Genomic DNA, 12,137 nt, shown 5'->3' with positions numbered 1-12,137 from the left:
AAAAGATGACAGGACACGACAGGGGCGGCAGAGTCCTTGCTGGTCACTTAGCGCGTGTTGGATGGCACTACCTAGGGAGGACGGCACAGAGGCCACTGGGCCAGTCCTGGGAAGTGACAGACAGCAACAGGTTCTGAAGAACTGTCAGGCAACGATGTGCTGAAGGGAGATTTACAGGCTAGAGAACGGGGCTTGCTGGAGTAACAGAAAATGTCACCCAATGATCCACGAATAAGCTCAGCACAGCAGGCTTAAGGGTCCCGTGTCCAGCCTGGGTCCACATCTTTCCTAGAAGAACTCCAACATTCCCCCAGGTGCATAATAAAGCGTTACTTTCGATTGTTCCGTTTCCGAGGTGCTCTGCTTAGCCGAGGGCTGCCTTTGAAAACCTGATACAGAGCTAACAGATCCTGCTCGCACGGACAAGTCTGCCGTTGATTAAAACGTCTCTAGAACTTGATCACAGGGAGGCTGCTGCTCCAGCAAAGACTGAAGTCCTTTTCCAGAAACATCAAACCTTAGCACACTCAGGGCACACTCAGGGCACACTCTCCTAGGGCAAGGCCCACTCCCTCCTGTGGATTCCTACAGTGGGGAGTGACAGACCAACATGGGTTCTCCTCCATCCCGCTGGGAAAAGAGAAGTTGCACCCCTCAACAGAAAACACTTGAGAATAACAGCTCTTCCAAATCGCATGGCAGCAAAGCCCCCTTTGCACCGGAACACTGTTTAAGCCTGAAGCCGGTGGGCAGAGCTGTCTGGGCCCAGGGCCTTGGCCAGTTTCCTCTTGAGTTGCCACGGAGACAGAGCTAAGCGGCCAGGCCAAAATAACTTACAAAACAGGAGCCCTGGGGCGGGAAGCGGCACACCCGCCTCCCAGCTGACGAGTAAATCAGCTATTTCCTGAGTCCCAGAAGGGAGCCTATGGCCCTGTCTTCTCCCCCAAAACTGACCCTGGCCCACTGGTTGGCAGGGTGGAGACAGAAGGATGCCTGATACTGGAAGGGAGGGTTGATCTAGTCCTGTTAAGCCCTAGGCTGCTTACTCCAAAATACCCTCTTTCTCCTCTGCTCACAAATGGCTGCTGTATAGCTACCACTACTAGCTAGCATGTGCTGAGTGCTTTGGAAATAGAGCACCAGGTACCCTTCCCTCCAAAGAGACTGGTAAGGCCCAACAGGGCCGGTACACGATGGGGAGCAACCGAGTGAACCTGCCTAGGCTCATTGCAGCCCAGCCTGCCTTCTATGGGTAAGTGGTAGGGGGACCATGTCCCCTTGTTCTGAGGTAGCCTAGTCCTTTTTTTAAAAAGGACTTGAATTTGTGTGCCCAGTATGATCTGTAAAACTCAAATGTTACTTGGTTTTGCAATTGATCTCAGAAATGTTTGCTCATTAGTGAACGTATGTGTAGACCCATTCCAGATAATGTGTAGGTCTTTCTGCCATTCACTAGGGACTGGAGAGTTTAGTAGCTTCATATGACTAGGTATTATAAATAATGTAATTGGGCAATTAATAAAATGTAATTATGATATTGGTAATAAGAAAAAGTCTGAGTCAGTCTCTCTCTCCTCTTCTCTTTCTCTCTCTTACACACACACACACACCACAAAAACACAGAAATGTAACATATATTTACACGTAGAATGACTTCCAGCACCTTCTCTCAACACTGTAAAAGGGAATAGAGTTTGTCCCAATGCTGACCTCCCTTGCTCTGGGCCCTCTCCAGTGACCCGTGACCTGAAAGCTTCAAATGCTGACTTAGATGCAGCAGCTCGACCCACGATTCGCAGGGACATCCACAGGCATATCCCTGCGCCTCTGCGTGGCTCTAGGGTGCACTCTCTTCCAGGGCCACTGTATTGCTAGGGCCACACCTAGCCTGAGCTATCGTGAGACACAGAAGGCTTCGCCTTTCCACCCAGCTCTACTTCAGAAGAAAACCATCAAAAGCTCCCTCACGTGCCTGAGGGGAGGATGTGACCTAAACCCACTGCCACTCAAAGTTCAAGGAGGCACCTGCTTCCCAGGCCAGAAGAGAGCCTGGGGCTCACTGGAGCCACGGCTCAGTGTTTTCATGGGTCACAGCAGAAACTTGCACCCTGTGTTCCTTCCATGAATGGGCCTGGAGGATCTAAGCTTTGGCATTCTTTGTCTCTCCGTATGGAGAGCCCCTAAGGAAAGAGCTGCTGTGTCCAACTTTGAGTCGAAGATCCTTGGGTGGGGGGGAGTGCTGGTGGTGCTGAGAGTCGCAAATGTCGGCCTGAGCAAGTACACAAGTACACACACACACATACACACACACCGTCGCCCTCAAAGATACACAGCTTAGGTTTGGGGAGATGACTACCAAGTTAGCATTCCCCACCCCAGGTAAAAAGATATGATAACAGTCAGCAGGGCAGCAGGATACTCTTCCCCCAAGCAGTCCACAGGCCACCATGAGGTACCTGGACGTGGTTCTGGGTTTTTATCCCTGTTCCTATTGTTGGGCCTGTAGTCAATTGTTGGGTCTTTCAGAGCAAACAAGTGGGTCACAGGAAGACAGGGAGGCCCTGCCCAAATAGCAGGCAGCTTGGGGAGCCCAGGAAGGTTATGCCCTACTCCATGGCTTTATCCCTAAAGAGACAGGAACTAAAGGCATCATAGGTGAACCAGAACCACAGTGACCCACACTCATCCAAATCCAACATGGACATCCTAAGAAGAGGTCAGGAATAGGCTCTTTTGCCTGGAGCATGAGAGAGAATTCTGGAGAGAACTCAAGAACACCCCAGGCACTGCCACAGTGGCCAAATCCAACTTCCCCAAAACAACAAGACCAAGAGAGTCTCCACTTCCAGCCCCAGATCTCTCCCCTCAGGTCTATCTTCAGATCCTGCCTGCCTTGGATGCCACTGACCCCAGAGCCCTGTAACCTGGGCCTCGGAAGAAGGAAAGAGACCAGTCAGGAAAGAATTTTAGCGACAGGCAGATGACAGTTGCTGGGCAGTGACAGCCAACTTGGAGAATTCACTTTCAAAGGCGAACAAGACGTTGAACTTTAAAAGGGGGGGGGGTAGTGGATGCTATGGGAAACATGACACGCTCATTTCAGAGGTGCGCTACAAGTGTCCCGTCTGTTCCATCCCCACGTCTGGGATACAGACCCCAGGGAAAGCACAGAAAGCTGTCTAGGGTCCTGTGCAACTTGGACCAGAAAGTCAGACGGAGAAAAGAGTCAAACTGCTGGGGGGGGGGGGGGGGGAGGAACGGACTGACATTATTGTTTAGGAGAATCAAGTTTGGGTAAACAGCACATTGACTATTGGCCTAACTGGAAGCTTTACTTTTGACGGAGAGAAAATGAAAGACAGGTTCTGGTTGCTGAGGTGTGGACTGAAAACCCAAGTGGTGGAGCCTTCCTGCTGAGGGAGCTGCGGTGGCGGTCAGCGCAGGGCCGGGCCTCCTGGCTCCGGGTTCCCGGGGCCGGCGGTAGCAGTCGGGCTCTCAGAAAGGGCGGCTTCCGACCGCCCTCTGGCAGCGCCGCTGACCATCTGTCCCCGAACTACGAGGTCCAAGTCCTGCGCCGGGCACAGCCTCCCCTCGGGTAAGGGCCTCCTGGAAGGAGGGGCGAGCCCTGTCCCGCGGCCGGGTGCTCCGATGCCAGGAAGTGCCCGGCGGGTGAGCGTGGCAGGCTCGCCCCACAGGTGGCCTCCCGCCTCCTTGCGGCCGGCAGTAACTTGGTCCCCGTCGCTCCTGGCCGCACAGGGCGGCGGCCCGGGGTCCCGACTGCTGCCAGGTTGGGGCGGGCACCAGCGACCTCAGCAAACTCAGGCCCACGGCGGGGTGCAGGCGCCCGCCGCCCCCCGCCGGACCCACCTGCGGCCGCGGCACCCCCGCCGCTCTGATCGAACTCGAAGAGGAAATCGAAGTCGAACTCCGGGTCCTGCTCCAGCCCTGTCATGTCGGGGTCGCGCGGCACTGGTGCGCCCGGCGCTCGCGCGCGTCCCCGGCGTGACGCGGCCCCCGCCTCCTGTCCCCTCCCCTGTCCCCTCCCCGGCCTCCCGCCCCGGTCCCGCCCCTGTCCCCCCGGGTGTTTCCGGGTTTACATAAACAAGCCGCTCGCGGCCGCCGGCTTCCGAGTTTTAAATAAACTCCGCGCGCGAGCCCGAGCGCAGCCTGGGCTCCACTCGCGCCCGCAGGACCGCGCGGTCCGAGGAACATCCCCGCCCCTCAGCAGGATGCCTGGTCCCCCGCTGGATCCCGCGCAGCTCCTCGGGTCCCCGCCTCCCCGTGGGACTTCGGTCTCACGTAGGATGTCCCCTCCCCGCAGGATCCCAGTCCCGTCCCCCCCCGCCCCCCCCCCGCAAGCAGCCCCGCCGTCCGCGCCCCAACGTCGGCACTGCCGGCACAGCCCGTCGCAGCTAGGCGAGCGCAACAGCTTAGGGGTGCGCGGTCGTTCCAGACCCAAGCGCAGGGCCGGCGGCGCTGGAGCTGCGTCCTGGACCCGTCGCCGGGACTCGCAGCCGGTCCCCGGTTCCTGTTCAGCGTGGTGCGCAGTCCACAGCCGAAGGAGGTGCCCTGGGTCGTGCTGTTTCCCTGCACCAGGAAAAAGACCAAGGCTACTGGATTAGTTCAAAAGTTCGAAAACAGGGAATATATATATATATATATATATATATATATATATATATATATATATATATATATATATATATATATATATATAAACAAACTTTCAAAGCATGACCTCTGCTGATCTATCTAGGGCTTCCTCCAGGTTGCTTCTTGAGCAACATGACTGGAGGGAGAACCCCCACCTTCAAGGAGGCATCCCAGAGCCCACCCCAGAGCTGAACAACTTCTAGCAGTAAACGCTGGAGTAGCTAAGTAACTAAGTCCTGCTTTTACTAAAGAAATTGTCTGAAAGCGACAAGAAGAAGTGGGTGGGGGTCCCTGAGGGTTGACACAGTTGCTCACAAACTATTCAAGCTTACCCATGGTGGCCACCTCACTCAAAGCAAATGCTGTTCATGCACTAATAACCTCCGTCTTTCGGCTCCCAAACACTACACACTCCCGTTTTTGATAGGGGTGACTTCAGAGCTCCCAGAGGCTGACTGGGTGCTGGGTGTTACTCACTCGAACAGTGCTGTGAACACAGCAATCGGGAGGAAAAGGCTGGGCCTGTGCGGCCCCCATCCATCTTTTCCTGTTTCTCCCAGCTTTTTGTTCTGACTTTCCTGGTGTCTTGGCACCACATAAACCAACATCTGGAATATCAGGGAAATGGTGGCCAGTGCAGGAGAGGCCAGTATCAGAACCCGGGAGGGAGGGAGGCAGGAAGGAAAGGAGGAGGAAGGTCGGTGTCAGTATCTGCCACCAGATGCAAGTGTCCCCTGTGTCCTCCTCCTGCCCTGCAGCCCTGGGCCCTGGGGGATGGCTTTTTCCGGAGGCTAACTTGGGCCTCACGTGGGCTGCCACTTCTCCCAAGACCCTGTTTCAATAGCTGGCTTTCTCCCGTGATAAACTATAGTTCAGTCTGGCCTGATTTAGTTTCTAATAATAGTTCTTACTTTGAGATGCATGGTGGAGCCTTGTTTGGTTTTAGTTTGCTTTTTGCTGACCTTCGGGGAAATGGAAGTTCTGTTTTCTGTGGAGAAACCTCGATCTCTCTTCAGCCACCTTTCCCCCAATTACACATAACAACCCTTCTTGTCCGATTTTTGAATAAAGCTTTTTGCTAAAGTTGCAAAGCACTTGGCTTCTGCTGTCCGCATCCCCCAGATGCTGGGACCATAGGAAGGAAGCCACAGGGCCTTTCTCTCAGGAGCTGTTCTGGCTCCCTCCTTGTCTGCTCACCAACACAGGACTCAGTCAACACAGCTACTTATGAGATGCTCCCACACGCCTCTGCCAGCCCCCTTGCCTGTCCTCTACATGATATGAAGCCTGGTTTGCCAGTTCGGCAGACACTCCACTTTTGATAGAAGTGTTTAACTTGGACTACTTCCTCCCAAGTCTGTAAGATGTTAATAGGCCGGCTCCAGTGCTGGGAGTGATGAAGCAGGGTACAAGGCCGCAGCATTTTCTAATCTGGATTAGGAAACAATGCCATGAAACTAAGTGGCTAAGAACAGGGCGAGCTTTGTTCAGCTCCCGAGAGCCCGTGGGGCGTTGTGTGAGGCAACTCTGACGCTGTGGCTACCTACAGGCTTGTGTTTCTTGGAATTTTTCAGAGCAGAGCAACAAGGCCTTCAGAAATGGCTGGGCCTGATGAGCCTCCGTCCAGATGCCCACCAAATGGGAAGACCTTAGAGAGCAGCTGGCACCCAGGTCAAGGCCTCCTCAAGGGTAGTGTTTCTCCATGGTCCTCAGCAATGGCGGACACCGACCTGCTTCGTATAGTTCCCTTCCCCTGTATGGGTTTGCTTGTCTCAGGACTGGATCACAATCTCTGACCAACACGATTTGGTCAGAGGACATTATTACCTCCAGTCCACTGCTTCAGCAAAGACATTTCAAACTTCCTTTTCTAGGCAGGTTACACAAGAGATGACCATTCTCCCACCCCGCACATACACACATAATGACTTTTCCTTTTGCACACACACACACACACACACACACCCAATCATTTTTGTGTGTTTTGTTTTGTTGACACAGGGTCTTATTCCGTAGTCCGACACTGGCCTGGTACTTGGTTTCTTGCCCAGGCTAGCTTCAAAACTCATGGCAATCCTCCTGTTTTAGTTTTTCAAGTGTTAAGATCACACCTAGGGTTATGGGGGCCAGCCATCAAGCTCGGCTTAGAAGAAAAGATTTCTTATCGAGTAATGAAATAGTAACCCTACAGTTAAAGAAATGTAGGCTTTATGTGCAGAGAGAGAGAGAGAGAGAGAGAGAGAGAGAGAGAGGAGAGAGAGAGGTGATGAATGTGTGTGGAAATAAATGTCAAGAAATTCACAATCCAAACCACAACAAAAACAGTGTTAACTTTCCTGGTCGCAAGAGCTCCTTCTGTGACTACCAACACATCCTTGACAACATTTAGGCCTCTTCAAAACTGAAGGCGATGGCGTGGTACAAGCAATACCTGCCCCCTTTGACTCAGATACTCTCTACCCAGGACAGCCGACCCTGAAAATCTGGATCCATTTGTGCTGAACTTCTAGGGCTTGAGTTTGAAGATAAGCAAGGTGTCCAGGGCTGACTCTGGGGACCACTGCCCCTGCCTGACACACTCCTCAGAGTCTCACAGAAAGCTAAAGTTTCCATCCTTGTCTAAAGGATGGCTGCTCTCGTAAATAAGAGAGCCCCCAACCCTAGCAGGGGTCCATCTTGAGGTCATTAATTTAAGTAACATCTTCGGAGCCAAAAAAGGAATTAGGAGGCATGACTCCCAGGTTCCATCCTACACAGGTCAGGTTATCTTAGTCTCCAGCTGAAAAGCCAGCCATCCTTTAAAGGGTGTTCTAAAGACACCTGCAGGAGCCTACATGTTTTAAACGTTATTTTACCGGTTCCTGTGAAAGAACACAAAGGGTCCTGACCGCGGGTCTGGGGAATGCTATCCTTCTGATCCTACCAAGTCAGGGAAGAGTCCAGCGTCTATTCTTTACCTGGAAGAAGTAGCTCGAAACCTGGCAGTCCTTCTTCAGTCTTTCCCAAGGCGTTTTCTAAGGCAGAACTTGAGAAGCATCTCGCAGCCTGGACCACTTGGGGTCAGTTGGCCAAGCCCTTACTTCGTGAGAAGCACCTACTATCGGACCCCTTGGGTGGGGGGGTGTGCAAGACCCTCCAACTTCATGTCATGGATTCGCTCTTCACCCTAATGGGCGATCTTGCCTTATCTGCTTTCCAAAGAAGCCTCACTTCATCCTAGGGTGTCCTCACGCCTTCACCCTCCCCCACCCAGGTTCTGACGGTCCTCCCCTGGCCCCATCCTTAAATCTCACCCCTGTGAATCACGTTTCCCCAACTGGGATCTCCGAGACCCCAGGCAAAGCCAAGTTTGAGTACTTGGCGCTAGAGAAGAGGAGACACCTATTGGCAAGAAAGTGCGCTAGAAATCTGGGCTGCGCCGGGGAAACACCAGGGGGACACCCTTCACAGTGTGTGCCACGCTGTCCGGCCGGACGCCCGCGCCCCTCCCTGGACGCGCAGACTGGTCCCGGCAGCCTGGTCTAGGAGGGCTAGAGATGGGCGAGGGGTGCGGCGGGAAGGCATGGGGGGCCAGGGCACCTGGGGACGAAGGACCGGGCGCGGAGCTTACCTTCCTCGGCCGCCTTCATGGTGCCTCCGGCGGGCGGCGCGGGCCGCAAAGTTTCTCCGCTCCCGCAGACTGCGGCCGGAGGGCCGAGTGGAAACTTGGAAGGGACTGGAAAGCTGGTACTTGGCATCCACGCGGCGGTGGCGGCGAGCAGCAGGAGGAGGAGCGGGAGCTGGCGCGACGAGCAGCCCCCGGCCGGCTCCCTAGTCGGACTTCTTCCTCGCCGACACGCGCGGGGCCGGGCTCAGCACCGCGAGCCGTGGGGAGGTGGCATGCGGGAGGTGTGCACGCGTGGCAGACCTGCCTGCGGCCGGGACTCGCCGCGAGTTCGGAGGTGTGTGCCGCGCCCGGGAGCCGGTTCCCAGCCGCTCGGATCCGCGCGGCGACTCTGCCGCCCAGTTAGGAGCCTCTCGGGCTCACTCTGACGCAGGGCCGGGCTCTGCCTTCTGCCTTTTTAAAGCTGGAAAACACCTCCCCCGGCTCCCGCCCGCCCGGCCGCTCCCGCCCGCCCGGCCGCTCCCGCGCCCCCTCCCTGCAGTGACATCACGCCCCTGCCCTCCCGAGCCCGCGCGGGGCCCGGGGGACAAGTCGCGGAGCGCCGCCCTCTGTGCGCGCAGCGGCTGCAGTTCACTGGGCAAGCGGGGCGCCCTGGTTTAGACAGGGGTACCCCGGGGTGGACCGACCAGTCACGCAGAGAAGGAAAGGACTCAGCAGGGGGTAATGAGGACTCAAGGGACTGGAAGGGACTCCCAGAGGTGCGCAGTGGCACTCAGAGGTGGGCAAAGGTGTTCAAGAGGAAAGATAGGGGCGCGAAGGGAGGTGAGGGGAGACTTAAAGAGAAAGGGCTCTTGGGGAGAGTGGGGACTTAGGGACTGGCGAGGACGAAATGGAAAGGAAAAGGCTTGCCAGGGTGCGATAGGTGAACGCGCCAAGCCTGGACGGCCGCAGTTTCAAGCGGGTATCCTGAGAGAGCTACTCTCCCCTTTAATGAGGGGCTGGGGGGTACGAGCGGCGGGGGAGGGTTGCCGAGACGCCTTGCATGCTGAAGTCATTATGTAAAATCGCAGGCTTCCCCCGCTGTGGAAATTTGGAAAAGCGCTTCCACTGGCAGGCAGGAGTAAGGAAATTCCCATCCCGCTAAATTACTAACAGATTGCATGGGCGTCCCGGGACAGCCAGATATTGTCATTTTTACTCTGTAAATATCTGAGCAACTAGATTTCTTACTGTATGAGAAGGGGTGGGGCAGGGCGTCTAGGAGAGAGCGCCCACCTACACAGCTCTTTCTCCGTGTTTTTGCCCTGGCGCCCACGGACCTGAAAGGGGACCACAGGATGATTTTGTAGTGTGACAGTGAAGTTTCTGGCTTTGGAGGAGGTTGGTGCTTGGGAACTTCTGCGGATTCTGTCCCGCCTTGCTTCACACTTTTTCTCTTTCAAATCTCCTCGCATCTTCTAGGGCTCCGCTCTGCTGCCAAAAGTCGACCATATTTTCTTGTTGGCTTTGGATGGAAGACATTGGAGGGCTGGGCAGTTAGAACGTCTGGTATATAGAAATCATACGTCTATTGGCCCACACCTCATGAGCGTTAAAATAAAACCACGAGGCATAAAAGCGTGTCTGGGTGTGGGGTAGCGAGACTGTGGGGCGCGAGGGGCGTGTACTGAGCCCCTCCAGTACACGCCCAAAGGGCTTCACATTCCCCCAAACCTAGGGAAATCTGCTCCAACAAGCAAGTAGCGCTCGCCAACTGGGCCCCATGTTAAATAATATGAAAGTGCTTGTATAAAACCCATTCACTCCACCAGAAGCATCTACCCGCTCCTTCCAGTGTTCCCAGAGCCACCTTTTTCCTACCACAGCGGAGAAGCACAGCGGTGGGGGCTGCATGGCCCCAATCGATGCCCAGCAAGTCTCAGGTGTACTACCTGCTGGCCTGCTGCTCTGGCCTTGACAGGAAGGGGCCACTAGCATAGGTCGAGAGGATAGTGAGGGAAGCGAGGCTGAGGGTGCCTCCGCGACGATGTGGAGAGCAGCTATGAGGTAGCTCGGTGAGAATGCTGGGTGCTGGGATGTAGGGCAAGGATGCCAAGAACCCCCAAAACCTGCTGGGATGCGCGGAAGCCTCCCTGCGCTACTCAGAAGAGGCCGCCGCTAGGGGGTGCCAAGACCCCATTGCCCAAGACCCTTTTCTCCACCCCACCTCCCAAAAATCCATTCTTTAGTGAGTCCTAGTGTCGCCAGACAGGGTGCCAATATTTTGCCCTGAGAGTTTCCGCACCCTCCCCCCGCTCCCCACCCGTCCCGGACCAGGCGGGGCAGGGCGGAGGCATCATCCAAGCGCGGGGCGTGGCGGGAAGACTAAGGCCCACCCGAGAACTTGGGGACTCCGGAGGCCAGAGGAGTTCCGATGACACGTCGCGTCAGACACACTGGCCTGTCCATACTCTGGGACTTTCCGGACGTGACTGACTGTGCAAAGCTTGGAGGAAGGGGCCAGGACTCTTCCAGGATCGTCTTTCATCTCCGCTCCTTCCTCTTCCTGCTTCCCCTTTTCCTCTTCATCTCCTCTCCTTTCTGCTCTCACCCTATATCTCCTCACCCTTCATTTCCTCCCCCCTCTTCTTCCTCCTGCTCCTCCTCTTCCTCCTGTCTGCTCCTCCCCCTCTTTCTCCAATAAATAACTTTTCACCCCATCCAGAAAAGCCCTTTCCTGTCTGTCTCAATGCCCTCCTTATCCCCGGCGGGTGACGGAATCCCGGGCCTGTTTCCCTCTGTTTAATGCCGTTGCCGAGGCCACGGTGGCCGCACGCCAGGCGCAGGGAGTTCCGGAGGCAGCGGCGCAGGAGCTTGGCCAGCTCCACGCTGTCCGCCAGGCCCTGCGGCCACCTCGGGCTCAAGCCTCGTCCTGTGGCCGCGCTCCCTGCGCGTCCCTACCGCCTCTTTTCCTCTTCCTTCGGCCTCCTCTAGAGGAGGTCTGTTTATAGCTGCTACCAGGAGAGACGTTACACGGGTTTTATTTTAAGGGTTGGCGATGACTAACAAAGTTAAAAGGAGCTTAGGACAGAAAACAAGACTATTTTTAGATTACTGTTGCTTCTGTGGATTATTGGGGCAAATACACCCCTAGAAGCTTACCATCTACAAAGTGTCTTTGGACGACAAATCCTTCCTCCTGAGGCGCACTTCGGTATCCACCCAGAGATGGTTTTGATCAAACCATCAAAGTTTCCAAGAGCGAGGCAGTTGTTGATTCTAACCTGGTGCGAAAACACAAATGCCCAGGAAACCCCAGCAAGATAGGGTGGGCGCTTCTAGTGCAGGAGCCTGAGTTGCCAGGGGCGGGATTCTCAGTCCTGCAACTTGGAGCCTCCTTTGGCCTGTCCAGGAGCTGTGCACACTGCGCTGTGGGCAAGTACAGTGCACCAGGCTAGGGAGGGCTTCTTTGTACCACAGAGCCACTCATCTGCACGTATCTTGCTTGCGTAAGTGACATAAAACATCTGTAGCTAAATACGTGTGTTCTCACTGCATCTGCATTTGGAACCACAATAGTGGTTTCTTTACAACTCCCATTACTCTACCTGAGGCTCCCGACTGGATGCATCTCCTTGGTACTACAGCTTGGGGCTGAGATATTGGCAAGGCTGGGGAACTGGGCCTTCCCCAGATCCTGTAGTTGGCGAGATTAACAAGCCAGAATTCGGGGACGATATGTTTTTAGAAGATGGTCTCATGTAGCCGAAGCTGGCAAGAAGTGCTCTTGCTTCCATTTCTGAGAATCTAGGGTACCAGGCTTTTTATTTTATTTTATTTTATTTTTTTAAGCACTCCAGTGAAGTCGCCCAGGTGTCTTGAGTTGTTAGTTCTTGCACCT

At 55.0% G+C, this 12,137-nt stretch overlaps 1 protein-coding gene across 6 annotated transcripts in view; it reads right to left on the bottom strand.

Annotated features, from left to right (window-relative positions):
- The window catches only part of Nfatc1 (nuclear factor of activated T cells 1), a 111,564-nt gene extending 102,874 nt beyond the window's left edge, over positions 1-8,690 (bottom strand). For 2 of the 6 annotated variants that reach the window (XM_048419660.3, XM_085676369.2), the window contains exon 1: positions 8,264-8,690. In XM_048419660.3, coding sequence (XP_048275617.1) covers positions 8,264-8,390 — 127 coding nt within the window. In that variant the 5' untranslated portion in view covers positions 8,391-8,690. Of the gene's footprint in view, positions 1-3,867; positions 4,005-8,263 lie in introns of those variants that run through there. The other 4 variants (XM_087895903.1, XM_087895904.1, XM_048419661.3 and 1 more) reach the window with 3 other exon arrangements.
- Between the last annotated feature and the right edge of the window lie 3,447 nt (positions 8,691-12,137).

Source organism: Myodes glareolus, chromosome 13, assembly GCF_982192425.1.
Source record: "Myodes glareolus chromosome 13, mMyoGla1.1, whole genome shotgun sequence".
Taxonomy (NCBI): Eukaryota; Metazoa; Chordata; class Mammalia; order Rodentia; family Cricetidae; genus Myodes; species Myodes glareolus.
Note: the sequence above shows the minus strand (reverse complement) of the source record. Positions and strands in the feature narration are given on the sequence as shown.